General features: G+C 36.8%; 1 protein-coding gene across 1 annotated transcript; it reads right to left on the reverse strand.

Annotated features, from left to right (window-relative positions):
* Nucleotides 1-6,573: 6,573 nt before the first annotated feature.
* DMRTA1 (DMRT like family A1) lies at nucleotides 6,574-18,509 on the reverse strand. The gene is made up of 2 exons (XM_061425136.1): nucleotides 17,258-18,509; nucleotides 6,574-14,077 (listed from the first exon to the last, which is right to left on the reverse strand). The coding sequence occupies exons 1-2, from the start codon at nucleotides 17,898-17,900 to the stop codon at nucleotides 13,230-13,232; spliced, it is 1,491 nt and encodes a 496-aa protein (XP_061281120.1). The 5' UTR covers nucleotides 17,901-18,509; the 3' UTR covers nucleotides 6,574-13,229.
* Between the last annotated feature and the right edge of the window lie 319 nt (nucleotides 18,510-18,828).

Below are 18,828 nucleotides of genomic sequence, written 5' to 3' on the forward strand. Positions count from 1 at the left end.
GATCCTTTGGTTCTGAGCACAGGTTACATGCCAGACTTTGAAGAAAAGTTTATTTTTGCTGTGACTCTCATTGTCACTGATTTGGTATTCTTTGCCCTACTTGCTCACATACAGCATTTCATAGATAAATGTATCAGGTGAAGGAAGCACAATTTCACATAATATTAGCACTGTTCAGTACTATTTTTTTTTTTAAACTAGAGGAGTAGCAGAGTACACACAAACTCTCAAACTCTTGCTTGTATCACACAGGTAAGCTGTCCTTAGGTCAGGCACAGTTATACTGCACACAACATGGAAAAGTTCCAGAGAAGGAATCTGACTCCACAAACCTCTATATAGAGAAAAAGGAAATAAAACAGTACTGCAGGGAATGTATAGGCTCCCAAAAACCAACCTGGCTTCCTGGTGAGGGAAGAGGTCCTGCTAGAAATGATAGGGGTAAGGGAGGGGTTCAACCTCTATAATCATAGTTTTGTTCTCTTGAACAACTTAGACCTGCTGAATCAGCTTCTTGATGAACTACAAAAAGATGGGAAGAAGTGTGTTTCTATGCATACCCAGGACCATGGCATCAACTGGGCTACCTAGAGGAAATTTTATATATTTGCATACAAGTGAAGTAATAATGCATACTATTTATATTGTGAAAGAGTAACTTTATATAAATTAGTAGCTTAGTCTGCTCAGAGAATTGACCCCTTATAAATACAAATAGTAATACAATCTTTACCTAACTCAATCTTACAAGAAATGGGGGCAAAAACCTTATTTATTAAATGGGCCAGGGTGCTTTCCATTTGGTTTAAACAGCTCTTGGTTACAAAAATATGCTTTGTTTCTAGACAGTAATTTGGTGTTTTATTCTGACTTGCCAATCTGATAAAACAGTTGGGCATGCTGTCTCTGCTTTAGCACATTTATTGCATCATTCAGTAAGAAAACAGAATTTCCTCTACAGGCAAACAATTATATCTGTTTTTTTTCTTCATCAAGATATTTAATTTGGAATCTGTTTTAAAATATGCTCTAAATGTAATTTTTAAAATATGATCTAAATATATATTTTCCCATTAACTGTAAAATTACATTTATATTCTGTACATATACACATATACTTACATACACACATACACACCTTAGAGAGGCAGAAAACATGGAAGAATGTAAATTAGTTTTGTGGTTACACTAATCTAGGCTGAAGTTTGAGTTTTATACCACACACTAGTTAGCATAACTTGGGAGTATTACTTAAGCTTTTTCAGGTTGTTTGCTCACTTATAAAATTGGGATAAGTATTCTTCTCAAGATATTTGAGAAGATTAATGCAATGTAATGAAATGTCTAATGTAAAGTACTCAGCATAGGTAAAGACGGCATCTGCCTGGGGTACTGATCAATAAGGACAGCTGTCACTGGAACACACTGGAAACATGGTACAAATTAAGTCAAGTTCTGGAAAAAGGCTCCTTGTGTAACTGGATATCTGTGGTATTTCACTTCCCACAGTAGTCAGCGCCCTCAAGTGGAAACTTTAAAAACAAGTCCTTACAGAGTTGACTCTGAGGAAGGTGTAAAGAGCACAGTGCAAGTATGCGAACTCCGTGGGTTGGAGAGTCCTACAAATATCCATTCCTCCACCAATAATTTCTACATAGTTGTTGCCGAGACCTAACGTCCACAATTCTTTTAATTTTTTAAAAAAGTAGATATATAGTCGCTTATAATATTTATTGACATATTTTTAACTTATTTTCCTTTTTTTCCAACTACTGCACAACTAAAAATATTTTAGTTATTATTGCATAATTCTCTACTCCTAGAACTCCCACAGGACATATGTTAGAGCCTCTCAATCTATTTCCTATCAACATTTTAAATAACCATTTAGTTTTTTCATCTCTTTCTCTCAATGCTAGGTTCCAGATGAATTTTTAGTATAATTTTACAATGAATTATCTTCTCAATACTTTTTATCCCAAATATTTTTATTGGTTTTTACCATATCCAACTGTTCCACAGAAATACATATCAATCTGAATTTGTTTCATGAATTAATTTCTTTTTAACTATTCTACTTTTATATCTTTGGGGCCTTTAAATCTATAAAGTCATCTACAAATCTTTACCTAAATCTATAAGGTCATCTACAAATCTTTACCTAAATATATAGTCATCTATAAATCTTCCTATTACTTGAATATCATAGATATATGCTCATATCTTTATTGTTTCTTGAAATGGCTATCTGTCTTGGAAGTATATTTCCTCATGTGCATTAGGATTTTAATTTCTATGCTTATATTTAGGGGTAGTTCATTTTTCTTTTCTTTTTTATTCACATTTTTCCCTGTCTAGCAGTTTTGTGCTTGCCTACACTGCATTCTAGGGTCTCCAGACAAGAATCATGCATTACACTGGCACCTCAAGGATCCTGTTTCACATTAGTATTGGAGTTATATCAAAAGCCATAACAGAGCATGATCTAGATCCTAGTTACATGATTATTTTCTCTTTTCTATCAGCTCAACCTAGGTACAACTCTAGGAAAGCATGGCAGCCTTTCTCAGCCATGAAATTAAAAGACGCTTACTCCTTGGAAGGAAAGTTATGACCAACTTAGATAGCATATTGAAAAGCAGAGACATTACTTTGCCAACAAAGGTCCGTCTAGTCAAGGCTATGGTTTTTCCAGTGGTCATGTATGGATGTGAGAGTTGGACTGTGAAGAAAGCTGAGTGCCGAAGAATTGATGCTTTTGAACTGTGGTGTTGGAGAAGACTCTTGAGAGTCCCTTGGACTGCAAGAAGATCCAACCAGTCCATTCTAAAGGAGATCAGTCCTGGGTGTTCTTTGGAAGGAATGATACTAAAGCTGAAACTCCAGTACTTTGGTCACCTCATGGGAAGAGTTGACTCATTGGAAAAGACTGTGATGCTGGGAGGGATTGGGGGCAGGAGGAAAAGGGGACGACAGAGGATGAGATGGCTGGATGGCATCACCAACTCAATGGACGTGAGTTTGAGTGAACTCCGGGAGATGGTGATGGACAGGGAGGCCTGGCATGCTATGATTCATGGGGTCGCAAAGAGTCGGACATGACTGAGCGACTGAACTGAACTGAACTGAATATAAACCACATTTCCAAAGTCTCATTCATATTTCGGAGAAGGCAATGGCACCCTACTCCAGTACTCTTGCCTGGAAAATCCCATGGACGGAGGAGCCTGGTGGGCTGCAGTCCATGGGGTCACTAAGAGTCGGACATGACTGAGCGACTTCACTTTCACTTTTCACTTTCATGCACTGGAGAAGGAAATGGCAACCCACCCCAGTGTTCTTGCCTGGAGAATCCCAGGGACGGTGGAGCCTGGAGGGCTGCCATCTATGGGGTCGCACAGAGTCGGACACGACTGAAGCGACTTAGCAGCACTCATCTTTTTTTTTTTAATTCCATTACCCATGAACAGAAGGTAATGCTGGGAAATTAGTCCAGCCCTCTATTTATTGTCAGATCCTGCTCTATTTCTTATCTCTTGAGATACTTATCTTGTCTTTGAGCAAGGCTATGTCTTTTTAATTTCTAAATAACTGTATTTTAAATCTATCACTGCTATGTATATTCAACAAGAAGGGTAAAATGGTTTAAACTGTGAATTCATAATTGCTTTTTGACAAGATGTTAAGACATACCATTTTTAAGTCAAAGTAATCTTACTGTAATAAAACTCCCAGTGTGTTCCACCCATGGAAATAATCATAGGTTTCTACATTTGTCTATAAAGACTACAAGGATTAAAAATTATAAGACTTAATTTATCCTTATATTTTTGAAAGTATTAAGAGTATGTTAGAAAACAAATTTTTAAATCAAAGAATAAAGTATATGAACCAAAGCATCTGCTTTAGTTTTGAAAACCTGAAAATGACAAAAACTCAGCCTTTCATCAGTCACCAAATTATATTATTCCCAATTATTTAATTTACTAATAGTAATATTTTCTACATGGAGGTAAAAGTATATGTGTTGTGTGTGTATATTTTGCTAAAACTGAGAGCAAAGAACACAATTATGGCTGGCAATTTTAACACCCCACTCTCAGCAATTCATGTGATTATCAGAATAATAATAAAGGAGGAATAAAGAAGAACTAGACAACACAACCAACCAACAGTATCTGAATGACATATACAGAACACTCCACTAAACAACACAGAGCACACATGTCTTTCAGGCACCCATGGATGAGTATGAATATTATTTTTTAAAAAAACAACATTAAGCTGAAGCAACAGATAGATTTGGCCTGCAGAGATTTTGGCATTGACTACTCAATCATATTTTTAGGACTGAAATAGGTGGGAAATATGGTAAAGTCATACATTATTTGTATATGTGGGAAAGCACTAACTCTGATGAAACTCTTTCTTGAATCACCATAATGGACACTCATGGCTCTTCAACAAATGTCTAATCTTGAACCTGTTATGAAAACTTAGGATGATCCCCTTGAGTAGTGACTCTGCTGTACTTCTAATAACTTAAACTATAAATCTTTCTCCTAGCTTAATCCAAGAGGACCTGAGCTAATTTACCAGGTGACTATACCCTGGGAAAAGATAAATAATAATTTTTTCAGTGTTTATTGGATAATGGCTATTCCCTTGGAAGCTAAACTGCTACTATGATCCACCAGGCTAGATAAGGTTTAAGGAAGAGGAATGAGATCTAATCATTACTGACACTTTGTTTCAAACCAGTCTTACAGTTGGTCCAATATGTACCCATTTACCCAGTGTTTATTTCCTCAACTCTAGAAAGCACAATTGGTCAAGACATGTCTAGCAACTGGGAGAATCCCCAAATTGGATCCCTGACCTACAACAATTAGGCTTCCTGTGTATTGAGGATGATTAAATAGGAAATTTCAAATGGAGATCTTTAGAACTTACACTCCCACTGGAGTAGTGAAACAAACATCCTGGAGAGATTGCCAAGGTTTGTATCCCCACCAGAAGTTTAAAGGATTCTAGCACATCCCCTTTCAATTCATCTATTTGGCCTATAGATAAGGCAGATGGCTCTTGAGGAATGAGAGTACACTATTATAAAATTAGGTGATTACTACAACTGCAGCTATATTTCCAGATGTGTTTGCTTTGTTGGAGCAAATCAATACTGCCCCTTTTCTCCAGTTTGAGCTATTGATCTCAAAAATAGTTTTTCTCTGGAGTTGTTAAAGTCACCAGAAACAGCAGTAAACTTCTTAGGGCTCTACCAACCCTCCAGCCATTTTCTATAGTTTAGTCCACTAGGAACTTGTTTGCTTCTCTATTCTACAGGACATCAAGCAAGCCAACAATATAAATAATATCATGCTGATTTGACCTGATGAGCAAAAGGTAGTATACACATTAAATATCTTATTAAGGTATATGCATGCCAGAGAATGGAAGAATAAACACCACAGAAAATGAGAGATACATTACATATGTGAAGTTTCTAGGCATCAGTGGTCTGGTGCCTGTCAAAATTTCTCTTATCAAATGGTGAATGTGTTTCTGCATCTGATACCTGCTATCTCTGAGAAGTGGATCTCTAAATTTTGGTTTTGAAAAATAAATGATTTGGGCATCTTACTTTAACCTGTGTACCAAATTACCCAATAGGCTGTCAATTTGGGGTCCAGGTCAAAAGGAGGTTCTACAACAGAACCAAGCTTCTATTCAATCTGTCTTGCCACTTGGTTCACATGCTTGAAGTGCCTATGACAGTTGGGGATCCTAAAGGAACCTAAAGCAAAACCTTACAGATAAAACATAGTATATCTCTTTGGGATTTTGGAGAAAAGTTATACTTTCTCAGCAGATTATTCTCAACTGAGAAATAGCTTCTAACACATTACTGGGTCCTGCCTGAATGCAAACACTTACTACTGGTCATTAAATAATGATGTGCCCTGAAACACTCCTAATGAATAGGATGTTGTCTGCCCCAAAAGCTCGCTGTAGCAGTATTCCATCAAGTGGAAGTAATAGTTAGGCTTTTCTCCACAAGTTTTGAAGTCACAAATAAGTTGCACAAAAAGTGGCTCAAACATCCATGGTTCACGTACTCCTGCCGTACTGCCTCCTCTCTTTTTCTGTAATGTGAAGTTGTCTATGAAAACAGAATGAGAAAGCACAATGTGATCTTTAATCAAACAATTCCCCACACTATCGTGACAGTAGCTGAAGTGGACAGCTGCACTGCACGTGTGGCCCTGAAAGACCCTGAAAGGGGTGAAAAAAAAAAAAAAGCTTTTCAATGGGAAGAACTTCAAGCTTTCATACTGCCTGGAAGTAGAGGTGAAAAGAGGTATAAATCTAGAATGAGTCATGAGCAGTGACTAACAGTTTGGCTGGATGGCCAGAAACTTGGAAGAAACATGAAGAAATATGATCTACAGATGTATGTGGAAAGACCTCTCCAAATGGGTATGAATAAGAGAACATTTTTGTCCCAAACAAATACTCACCAAACAGCAACCTTAGAAGAAGAGACCTTAATAAACATATACACAAGGTAACTCATTCTTTTCCCATTCTTTTATTCCCATCATTGCTCAATTGGCTCATGAAGACAATAATTACATAGAAATATGGAGCTTATATATAGGCTTAGCAAAATGGATTTCTACTCATCAAGGCCAATTTGGCTAAAGTCATTGCTGAGTACCCAACCTGCCAAGAGCAAAGATCAACACTGAACCCTAAAATGGCCATTCCCTGGGGAACTAGCCAGACACCTGGTAGCAAGTTTGTTACACTGAATCACTCCCATCATTGAAGGAGTAGCTCTCTTTGTTCTCACTGGAAAAGACATGGTTTTGCCTTTTCTGCCCTAGTGTTTCTGCTTAAATCACCATCTGTGGGCTTACAGAATGCCATACTCATCTACACAGTATTCCATACAACATTGCTTATGACAAAAAAAAAAGACAAAAAACAATTTTATAGCAAGTGAAGTGCAACATTGGTCTCAGTCTCATGCACTTCTCTAGTGTCATTATGTTCCCCTCATCCTGAAACAGCTGGCCTAATAAAATTATGGAATGGCCTTTGGAAGACTCAGTTATGGCACCAGCTGGTGACAGCACTTTATGGGGCTGAAATAATGTCATCTAGGATGCAAGAAATGCTTTGAATAAGCTATAAATATGTAGTGATGTTTTTCCTATACTCAGAATTTAGGAGTTTAGGAACCATAGGACAGATATGGAAACAGCTCCTCTCACATTAACAATAATGATGCAAAAGCAACATTTTCATTTCCTTTCCCTATAACTTTTTGGGGGTTTAGAAGTTGTACTTCCAAAAGGAGAAATGATTCCACCAAAGAATACAGCATTGTACTGGAACCTAAGACTACCACTGTCTACTCTGGGCACTTCATAACACTGACACAAGAAAGGGTGAGGAAAATATTTCCAGAATGCAGGAGATCCTCCAGAGTATCGCTTAGTCTTCCCATATTCTGTGGTAAAAGTTAATGGAAAGCTAGAACAACCCAATAAAGACAGGACTATAACAACAGACAGGAATAAAGATTTGGGTAATCTCAACAAATAAGGAAACACAACTGACTTACACACTAGCAGAGTAGAGAGAATATGAAATGGAGAATGGGCAAAGTTATAAATATTACTGATTTCATGACTAGTTGAAAACATGAGGGCACTGATAGGAGCATTTATTTCTTCCTTGCTTCTAAGTGTCCCCCATTTCCTTATTGTAACATAAGATTTACTAACAGTGGTTATAACAATACCTCAGAATGATAGGATATTCAAGGGGGGTTCTGACTCAGACAGAAGAGGAATGAGCATCCCTCAAACATGGGTAAATCACTTTGTATCCTCTCTTATGAAGGGACATATATGTTTTCATTGAACAAAGAATCAATTTTACATGAAATAATGAATCACGTTTTACCTTTATTGGGAAGTAAATATGGTTAGTAAAAGTGAGTTTGAACGCCATACTGACAAGGGGTGCACTGGACTGCTGGACTTGCTGATCAACTGTAGTTGCAGGTCCATCACCTGGTACCTGTTTCCAGACCCACAGTATTAGAAGCTGTGCAGAGTCATTAACTTCCTTTATACCTCCTTCACAACACCTTTCCTTGGAACCATCTGAGTGACTTGACATGCTAGATCTCACAGATTTCCTGAAAATTTCTACTTCTCTTGAAAGGACCATTTGTCTACCCATACCAACACTTGGCAGATTAGTTAGTAACTCTCTGATCTGCCTATTTCCCTCTACCAAACTTTATCTTCCCAGCTCCTTATGTACGTATTCAGTCGAATTTCTAAAATACCTCCCTAATTTATAAAATAACTTTATATTTTATAATATAAAATAACTCCCTACTGGTACTCTTTTCCTGGTTGAATACTGACTGATAAATGTAGCATAAACATAAAACTCATTTGCTGCTCATTTACTCCATATATCCCGCAAAAGAATCAAAAAAAACAAAAAAACATGTACAATAATATATGTATACCTGTGGCAGATTCATTTCAATATTTGGCAAAACTAATACAATATTGTAAAGTTTAAAAATAAAATAAAATTTAAAAAAAAGAATGGCTCACCTATGAAATCAACAATCAAACAGCAACAAACAAACTGGACCGAACATTGTTTATTTCTCTAGTGATGTCTGCCTTTGGGGTTCCGGGTTCACTAGAAGTGGATTAAATGCAATTACAGTATCCTTCATGTTCCTCTAAATTCTCTATGTAACTTTTGCCTTCTATTCACCTTATAGTCATTTTTGTTATATGCTAGTTCTTTAAACATTTTCATTTCTCCTACTTTTAAAAATATTTCTTATAGAACCCTACATTGCCACCATAGTCATTTAGTATCTTATGCCTCTTTGCTTATATCCCAAGTTTTAGAATCACTCTTCGTATATGGCACTCAGAACTGAACACATTACTTAAGCTAATATCTGAAGAACTCATATTTCAGAGTACATGGCACCATCATCTCCCTCCTTTTACATACATTTTTCCTATTAATGTAACCTAAATATCAACTGAACTTTTAGAACAGCCATGTTACATGGTAATCTCACAGTAAATCTACCAATAAATAACATTACTTTTTTTCTCAAAAACTTGTTGCAAACTCAGGTCTCTCTTTCTTCTTATCTATGTGTGTACAGTTGATTTTTTTAACCCTAAGATCTTGAATGCTATATCAATTCACTGCAATAGGAATTACAGTCTAAGAATCAATCATTTAAAATTTGATTCTGTCAACTGAAAAATCAGCTGCCATTCACAGATGAGTGTGGTCCATGAATAAGATAACAATGAATTGTATATCTTTATTTCTTCATCTGTCAGAAGTTTTATAAAAGGTCAAGGACAGGATTCTAAAACATTTGCTGCTTGACTCAGATTTTTCTAGTCAACAATCTTTGGCACACTTGCTCAACTCTCTTTATATTTCCTGCTAACTATAAACATCTAGTCCATTGTTTACTGAACTTGTTGCTAGGATGGATGTTAACATTGGATATTTTTAAAAAACATTTTGACACATGTTTTGAAAAGACCACATTTGTGTACCTATTTTAAAACTATTAATGTTCTCATGAGACGACGTCATGTGGTCATTTTGACTTACGGATACTGTGACACAGTCTTGAGAAATTAAAATGCCATTTTTTAAATTACCAATTAGGTAAAAATGAGAAATAGACATCTCTATAGTTCTTATACTTGTCATCCTATTTTCCCCTGAACCCCTCATCATTAGCATGGAGTTCAGAAAGGGGAAATGACAATGAATTTTTCTCATTTGAGAAATATTTAGTAAGCAAAAACCAACAAAGGGTATTTTTATGTTTGGCACAGTTGCTCTGAAGTATTACATCAAAACAGCTTAAATTTTACAGGACATGATGCCAAATAATTAAAGGTATAGCTTTGCAGTGCAGGCATCAATAATGAGATTATTTGGAGATGTGTGGGGATGGGAAGAATGAATCTGAGTGAGATCCTTTCTCCTAAAGGATGAGCATCTATGCTTAAGAATCAGGCTGCCCTGAGTAGACCTTTGACTTTATGAAGCTGATGATGCTTCATCTCCTCTTGTGCTTGCCAGCATAATTCTATTTACACAGTACATAAGCTTCTCTTGTATTCTGAAGGCTTTTTAATTTCAAAGACAAATAAATGTCTAAGGAACATGCATTTTAAAAAACAGTTGAATGGATAGGTCACTTTGTAAATAATTTTTTTAGTTCCAAGTTCACAGATAGGAATCTCTAGAAGGGAAGGTCTTAAAATCCCCAGCATCTTTTTGTTTCAGCAGAAGTTGAAGGGAAAAATAGCAGATTTTACTCACTTGCTCTTCAGTTGTTCCCCTAACTCTAATCCATTTTCACAGAATAGCTAGATGACAGCTTACACCATGAGGCCTATGCATTGAATCAGAGGAATCAACATGGAAATAGGTATTCTCCTTCTTCCTTCCCATCCTTAATTAGTGATTTAGGAGTTCATACCTCAAGCTGCATGGATGAGCATAAACCTCAAGATTACACAGAACTCACTGATGTAGCAACACTGTCAAATACTGCCACCACTGGTTGGTGGGTTGGTTTTGTATACATGGGTCACAGTCTGTGAGCAGCTTGAGGGCAGGTCTCATATCTTGGCACCTCTTTATCCTCTCATCTAGCACAATGCCTGGCACAAAGTAGGTGCTTAATAAATAGTTGTTGAATAAACTAGTATTTTTATCTTTCATTTACTTCAGTCAGTGGAAAACGTGAGCACCTATTTATGTCCCAGAAACTCTAGGAAGCTGTGAGTGGACAAACAGGCATGAATCCTTCCTCAGACTTTATAGTCTAATTGAAACTGGTAAAGTAACTTCCACTCCTAACAACTGGCAATAGTATCTTAACATAAGGATGGGCAATACTATTGCCAAACCTCAATCTCCTCACATTCAAGTTAGTGGTTGGACAAAATGTTCTGTAAGATTGTTTGAGTTTTAAACTTATTGTAAAGGGTAGGAAATGTATAAAGTACTATGTAAATTAACTTAAGTTTTAAAATTATAAAACAGTTTTAAAAATTTGAAAACTGTCCCTAATGGATGTTCCCCCCAGTTCAAAAGGCAAATGGATACATGCACATCATCACATAATCCACATAAAGAATCCAGCAACTCTAGCGCTCTTATGTTGTTGTATCAGATCTCTATTGTATAATGTAACTTCTTTGAGAGCACATTTTACATTCGGTATCCTCTATAGAATCTAGCACTTTTAAAATAACATTCAACAAATGAATTAATATAGTGGAAATACCTTAAAAATCACCAAGTATTCTAACCTGAATGGCATTTAGGAGATTCAAGAATCCCAAGAAATTGTATTCAAAACTATGTCTGTAAACCACTTTGCAGAGTTCTTTGGTTTTATCAGTCTCAAAGAGATCTACCATCCAAAATGGTTCCTTCATTTAGTATATATTAATTGAATATCAACTACTTGCCAAGCATTATACTATGATTTAGGCTTGGAATCTAAAACCTTTTTAATAAATAATGAATATTAACTGTATCAAATCTTTATAAGATCTGCTTTCTCACATTCATATCATTAAAAATAATGCATACTCTATTACACATTTACATCCTAAATCAGCATCAGATTCTATGCAGTTATTTAATATGCTATTTGCTGGTAAAATATACTTTAGAAATATATTCTTATCTGGCTCAATGGAAAAGTCTAAAGATGATAGAACCAACAGAGCTTAAATGTATAATATACAGACAGTAAGATACACAAGTATATATAAACACACACATACACACACACATACACATAATTTAAGAAATCTTTAGTAAATAATGCTGTCAAATTCTTTTAACCATCTCTAATTCATCAACTATTTCACACCACAGCTGAATTTCCATTTATTCCTAACAACAGAATAGAGCTCCAATCCTTTAAAAGATAAATGATGACAAATAAAGAAAATTTCATAAAATTGTTTTGTTCTCAGGGACTTCCCACTGACTAAAATAAATAACTTTCAAATTCTCTAGATGGAGAACAAAAGTAATTTTAAAATCTCAAGAAAACCTTTAAAATTTAATGACAATTTTTCCCCTTGGAAATCTCTTATCCCCTCAATGCATTAAGCATTATGTATCTAGAGTCATTTAATATTCATATGAGCAGCTATTTAAGTTTTCTGAATAAAATGATTTTTACCTTTGAGAATGGCTGCCATAGTCCTGCCATAAACATATGGAAAAGGTTATTTCCCCAGATAAAAGCATAAGCCTAAAGATTTAAATCCTCATCCTCATTAGATGTTCATTTTATAATATGAAAATTAAATATAGCGTGATCCAAAATAACCATTTTCAAAAAATGGTTACATCATACTAATATTACGAACCATTTGTATCTAATTTCTACATCATTCCAGCACTTAGCTGCAGTTAGTGATAGTGGCCAGGAGATGGAGCATTTCTCATTTCCTAAGATTTACTTCATAGACCTTTGTTTAACTCACAAAAAGTGTCCTTTAAACAGAAATGTTTTATAAATGGCACTTATCACCAATGGCAGATAGGAATGAAAAACAAGGCATTCAGAAAAAAATAAGGACTTAAATGTCTCAAAAGTTTTACTAACTACTAATCACTTATATGTGAATAAAATACTTTGAATACCTTTTATCTCTCCTGTGTAGAAGAAGCAGAAGGAGGAAAAAAAGTTTAGAATACTACTTAGAATTACCTCAATTTTTCAATTCTTACTTCCGGCTCATTTTATATAATCCTAGACTGCTTCATAATGTATGTTATAATTATATGCTCCATTTTTTCAATGAACTAAAAACAAGTATAGTTTTAAATTGGGAATTTACAACCGATATCTTAGGGAGAAAATTCATTAAAGTAAAAATATTTCCTGAAATGGTTTTATTCAAGGCACACATGATGTTTAAATGTTTCTTTCACTTAATAAATGCTAAAGAAGAGTCTTTAGATCTCAAATCTATTATATTGCTTGTAAAAAAAAAATAGCATTTTTAAAGACTGATACGTAGTGAACACATTAATAGATGTGGGTATGTGGGTTATAGTGCATGCTTCTAGAAATACTCCAGAAAGGGAGGTAGGCAGATGCATTACAGGTTGCTCTGATTTGGCCTGGAATACAGTCTGCCACCAGTTACTGAGTCTTTGATGGGAAGGTAAGAAGAATCCCTAATCATTCCTGAAAAGGCATAATCCAGAGCTGGCCTACAAGGCAATGATGGTACCAACCCAGGAGTCAGATAGGGAGACATGAAACCAGACAGCCCTCTCCCTGGAGAGGAATATGCCAGTCGAAATGGACTGATACCTAGTCTAGGATTTAAGCTATAGAGACTTGAATCACCTCCGTAAGAAGCAGAAGAAGTGTGAAGGGGAGAGAAAGCTGATTTATTTCCTAGAGTTCCAAAACCAATTCCAGCTAAACTAAAATTCGAAACTCTCGGAAAAGCTGTGTTTTCCAATGCTCCTGAATTTGCTAGGTCCCTGGTGTCTGGTTTGTGTTCTTTTCCATTTAGGATCTCTTCAATAGCTTGGACAACATCCCCTTTGCAGAACTGCAGAATGCCTTCTAGCCTGCTGCGTCTGTAACTTGGGAAAATCTTGGTAAGGATATCAAGAGGATCTCTTGGTCTAGAGGACACAGTGGGATGGCTGGCTGTAGAATCAGTGAAGTCTTTGGCCCACTCACTTTCATTTCCTGATTCCAAATCAGAGGATGACAGGGACCTGGGACTCTCTTCCCCTCCTGACTGCTCCCCAGGATGAAGAGACTGAATGCTATCATCCTTGTTTGGGTTTTCTGAAATAGATGACCTGATGTTTTGTTTTCCAGTGACATCATTAGACTTAGGAGATGATCTCAGGGTAAACTGATGGGATTTAGACCCCAGTTCTTCTTGTCCACTCTGGCATGAGTCACATTTACTCTCCTTTTGTCCTGGGAAGAGGAAAAAAAGGAATGAAATAAAGGGAAAACTTCCAAGAACAAAGTACTGCCCACCTATAATTAATGCTGGATAAAATAACTTGTTTACTCATAGTATATTAATAATACTTATTATTCACAGTAAAAGATGTTAATGAACAAAAATTTTTAAATATCATTTGAAAATGCAAGTGTTGCAATAGTGGGAAAATGCAATTTATCATGTCATTTAAGGATCACAAAGTTCTATAATATACAAATGCTGTAGTTATTTAGGAATCAGAAAGTAAAATCTACTGTTACCCTAAAACTGTTAACACCAATATTTTACATTATTTGCCCCATTTAGCGACTCAAAATTTTCATAAATTTTACCCAAGTTTTGTTGTTATTCACATGAGGGCTTTTTTCCCACAGTGACAATATGCAAAAAGCACTAAATAAAACAATTGTTTAGATAAGAAATCAGAAAAAAAGAACAATCTTACTATTAAAATGAATATTCTATTTAATCACTAATGCTAAATTTCAAAAACTGGTTTTTCACTCACATTTCAGGTTCCAAATAAGGTTCCTGAATAATGTGAAAAAATAGCAGAATTTTTCATTTCCTTTCAAATCTAAACCAATAATGACAACTGCTATACCAATCTCAAATCATATCAGAGCTTGTGTGAGACACAATAGAGAGTTGATATTTTTCATAATCCTCTGTAAAATATGGACTTTCTCATTAAATCTCTAGGGAATATCAGTAAATGAGTTTATAATCAATTTGTTTCTAAAAGAAAATAATTTACAGCACTCTTTTCACAATTGGAATCTGCATATACTTTCATAGTATCTTGTAGAAAATATTAGTCATTTGCCTTAACTCACAACTCCCTTTCAATATTAAGGGAAATGTTCCGAAAACAGTTTCACAGAAAAATCTGATTTTCTATCTCAATATGTTGAGCATATGAATATTAATAAAACAAGACTATCTTTCAATACTTTTTGCAAGGCTAATGCCAGGAAAACAATAATAAATATTTTTATTTTGATTTACATTTACTCTTAATCTATAGATGGAGTTTCTCTATTTCCATTAGAAAGTGTAAACTGTCAATGAGGTATTCAGTTTTATTGTCAAACTTTCTTTTCGAACAAGATTTATGAACTAACAAAACACATATAGCAATGATTTGCAATGCTCCTATGTTTTCTCAAAGAGCAGTCCTATATTCTAAGCAAATATCTACAGTTTGCTTTATAAAATTAAATGTGTACAATTTAACACATTGAGAATGAAAATGCTGTCATTACGTCAAACATGACAAAAAAAAAGTCTTTTTTTTTTTGCTTCTGCAAAATCACAAAGACTCTAGAATTTTCACCTTTAAATAAAACAATAAATGTCATCTAATGATATAGAGATAGATTGGCCTTGGTCTGCCACTCCATTTTATTTATAAATATGACTCACTACATATGACCCCTTGAACATGTAAGGTATCACAGTTTCATCTCTATAGTAATTTTCATCTCTATAGTAATTTATGCATAAAACACAATACAATGTAATGAAATACTGATGGCATCAGACTGTCTAGAAAATAAGCGTCTTTAAAATACTGCAATATTGTTATGTCATCTCTTTTCTCTCAACTCCTATAGCTGGTTTTTATCATTGAATGCTATGTATTATACTGTAGTTTTAGGACACATATAATTTTCCTTCTTTTGATTATAATATTCTTTTGTGTAGGAAAATCTTATTCACCTCTGAACCACTGTTTAATGAATAAATACACTAGTTTACTACAGTTCATGGATATTGTATAAGAGAAGGTAGTCAATTTAGAAGTGTCTTTTCAAAAAAAAGAGGTCAACTGAGGCAAACAATAAAATAAAATAAATGATCTATAAACATCACCCTCTCAAAAAAAATCACATAAGTCAATGCCTAGCAGAAGGTTGACAGTCAGATCTCATTGTCAATTTAGTTTGCAGAATTTTAATTTTTGCTTCTTTTTATAGCAGTTTTCCCTAACTTTATTCTTCAGCCCTCCTTGATTTTTGATGAGAAATGTTTAAACTACATTTTGTCCACTGACACAAACTAGAACATGGACAAAAAGTGACATAGGTGAAAACAAAATCATATATGTCTTATTTAAGTAGAGTCTTTTTTCAAAAGTAAATGCTGTGATCTGTTAAGAGCTGCAATTTTCACAATTCAGAGAGGTTTTCTAATTAATAACTTAATACATCATTATATTTTAATTTCATATGACTCAACCTATCTGGGATTTATACAAAAACACCAAAATGACATTTTCGTGCAAGAATGACCTACTGTAGAATTATGAAATTTGCTAAAATACAGTAAGATTTATGTTAGCATGAAAGGTTAATTTGGGATAACCCTAGTCAAAAAAAGAAATCTTTTTACCTGACATAGAGGGTAAAGGCAGTTTGTAGTCAACAAGAGAAAAAAATTAAAACTTATTGGATAAGAAATCTCTAAGGTTAAAATCCCCAAAGATAAGAAATTCTTGGACTTTGAAATTCATATCAATGGTTTTACAAACCTAAATTTAGAAAACCTAAATTTCTTTCCTATGAGAAGAGGTAAAACTTGAAATGTTAGAGTTTTCTACACTGTTGGAGGCTAAAAAGCAGCTGAAGAAAAGAGGTGGAACGCTTAAAATTTTTTAAAGAGTAAAAATGCTTTGGAAGATTTCAGTCTCTTCCCCACTTCTAGTTGATCTGTCCCACAGGTAAAGACTGTACTCCCAACCACAAGTGAGTTTTCCATGCAAGATCACCATTAACTCTGGTTTTGCAACTAAAAAGAATACAGAGCAAGCTCAAAATGCAGTTCCTTTCATTAAGTTTTTCACTCAATCTTTGCTCTAAGTTCTTCTCCTCTCGCAGAGAAATTTGGGCACAAACTGCATTCCTAGAATGAGTTCCTCAACTGATCACTGGCACTTCATTTTTTCACTTATCCTATCATCTAAGGGGACAGAAAGCCCTAAGGAAGTGAATGTGATAAGTCTCTAAGCAGTTTCCCAGAACCTAAATGCTTCTTTTAAGTTCTTTCTCGCCCTCCTCCATGCCATGGCTGCTTATTTCAAAGATTTTTTTTCCTCCTCCAAAACAACCATTTTTATTTTGCAAAGAGCAAATGTGAGATCTACTCACCTTGTTTTTCCTCTATATAATCTGGCTGGAAAATTTCGAAAACAGGGGTCGCCAGACCACTAGCCTGTCTCGAGGCACTCAGTCCCAGAGCAGTCACCGTCGCAGGGCCGCTCGAGGTCGTCTGGGAAGTCTCCGTTCTGCTGCTGCCTCCGGATGACCGACCCCCTGGCCCTGAGGGTCCAGGGTACAGAAGCCTTTGCAGCCCCCGAGCCTCGCTCTCCTCTTGGGCCTGCTGTCTGCGCAGCGCCACCTGTGCGGCCATGACACGCTGGCGTTCGGCGATCAGGGTGCACTTGGCACACGCGCAGTCCCGCCAGCGACAGAAGCGCTTGTGGCCCTTGAGGGCAGACACCACTCCGTGGTTGCGACAACGGGCGCACTTGGGTGTCCGTGGGTAGCCACCGGCCACAGCGCCCACCCCCCTTTCCAGTTCGGCAGGCGGCGGGCAACCTCCGCTTCCCGCGCTGGAGGCTGCCCTCAGAAAGAGGCTGGACGGGCGCAGGAAAGTTGGAGGAACAGGTATCCCCGGGGGTACCGGTAACGCCGGAGACGGGGGCGGAGGGGCCGCGACCACCAGTCCCGGGGCCAGGTGGAGTGGGCCGCTGCGGCTGCGGTCTCTACTGCCACACTGTGACTGCTCCATTTCCGAGAAGTGTCTGGTGAGGGAGGAGTCGCAACAGAAGTGTGCTCAATCCGTAGCTAACCCTGTGGGATGCGGGAGCCGAGAGGGCCCGCCTTGGTCCCTCTACCTACCACCTCCACACCGACAAAGTCTGACACAATTCCCGCGATGAACTTGGGGACAACCGCTTCCCAGAGCTGGAGACTCGAAGAGGCGCAGAAGCCCACTGAGCCTCTTAAAGTCCCAGGGCGCTAAGTTAATGCCGTGCTCTCCGCGCTCCTTCGCCTTCGGAAGCAAGAGAAGGCAAGACTGCAGAGGCTACCCCGCCCACTGAATCTACTGGCCAAGGGCTGAAACTGGGGAGGGAGGGCCGCGGCGGGACCTGACCGTCTGGGAGGAGGGGCGGTGGGAGACACAAGAAATTGCCCCTTCACGCACACACAAAAGCTCTTTTCTCCCACTTGCTTCTCCATGAATTCCTCAATGTATTTTTTTTGAAAGATAATCTTCTCTCCTTCCCCATGCCTCTTTGTCCTTCGTAAATTAAGCAAGATTTGAAGTTCTTTCCCCAGTTCCTAGCTCCTCCTACGATCTGAAGATTTGAACATGGAGTTCTCCGTTTCTTTCCTTTTCCCAGATGAAGTGTTTAAGATGGTGTGTGTGCTCAGTCGCTCAGTCGCTCAGTCGTGTCCGACTTTTTGCGACGCCATGGATTGTATAGCCTACCAGGCTCCCCTGCCCTTTGGATTTTCCAGGCAAGAAAACTGGAATGAGTTGTCATTTCCTTCTCCAGCTTAATTGGTAGCACGATCGAAATTAATGAGAAAGAACAAACAAGCTGCAAATATTACCCACACCTGAAAGATACCTTATTTTAGGGCCTTAGGGCTGCGGCAAACAGTGGATAAGTATTTAAGGGACCTGACTCACGTTCAGAATCTTAACATGC

This window comes from Bos javanicus, chromosome 8 (genome assembly GCF_032452875.1).
Source record: "Bos javanicus breed banteng chromosome 8, ARS-OSU_banteng_1.0, whole genome shotgun sequence".
Classification (NCBI taxonomy): Eukaryota; Metazoa; Chordata; class Mammalia; order Artiodactyla; family Bovidae; genus Bos; species Bos javanicus.

Excerpts from the sequence above, each read along its gene's own strand:
- DMRTA1 (XM_061425136.1), bottom strand. The coding sequence starts at position 17,900 with ATGGAGCAGTCACAGTGTGGCAGTAGAGACCGCAGCCGCAGCGGCCCA. Across the intron at positions 14,078-17,257 it reads TTATATAGAGGAAAAACAAG|GACAAAAGGAGAGTAAATGT; the intron begins GTGAGTAGATCT and ends TCCTCTTCCCAG.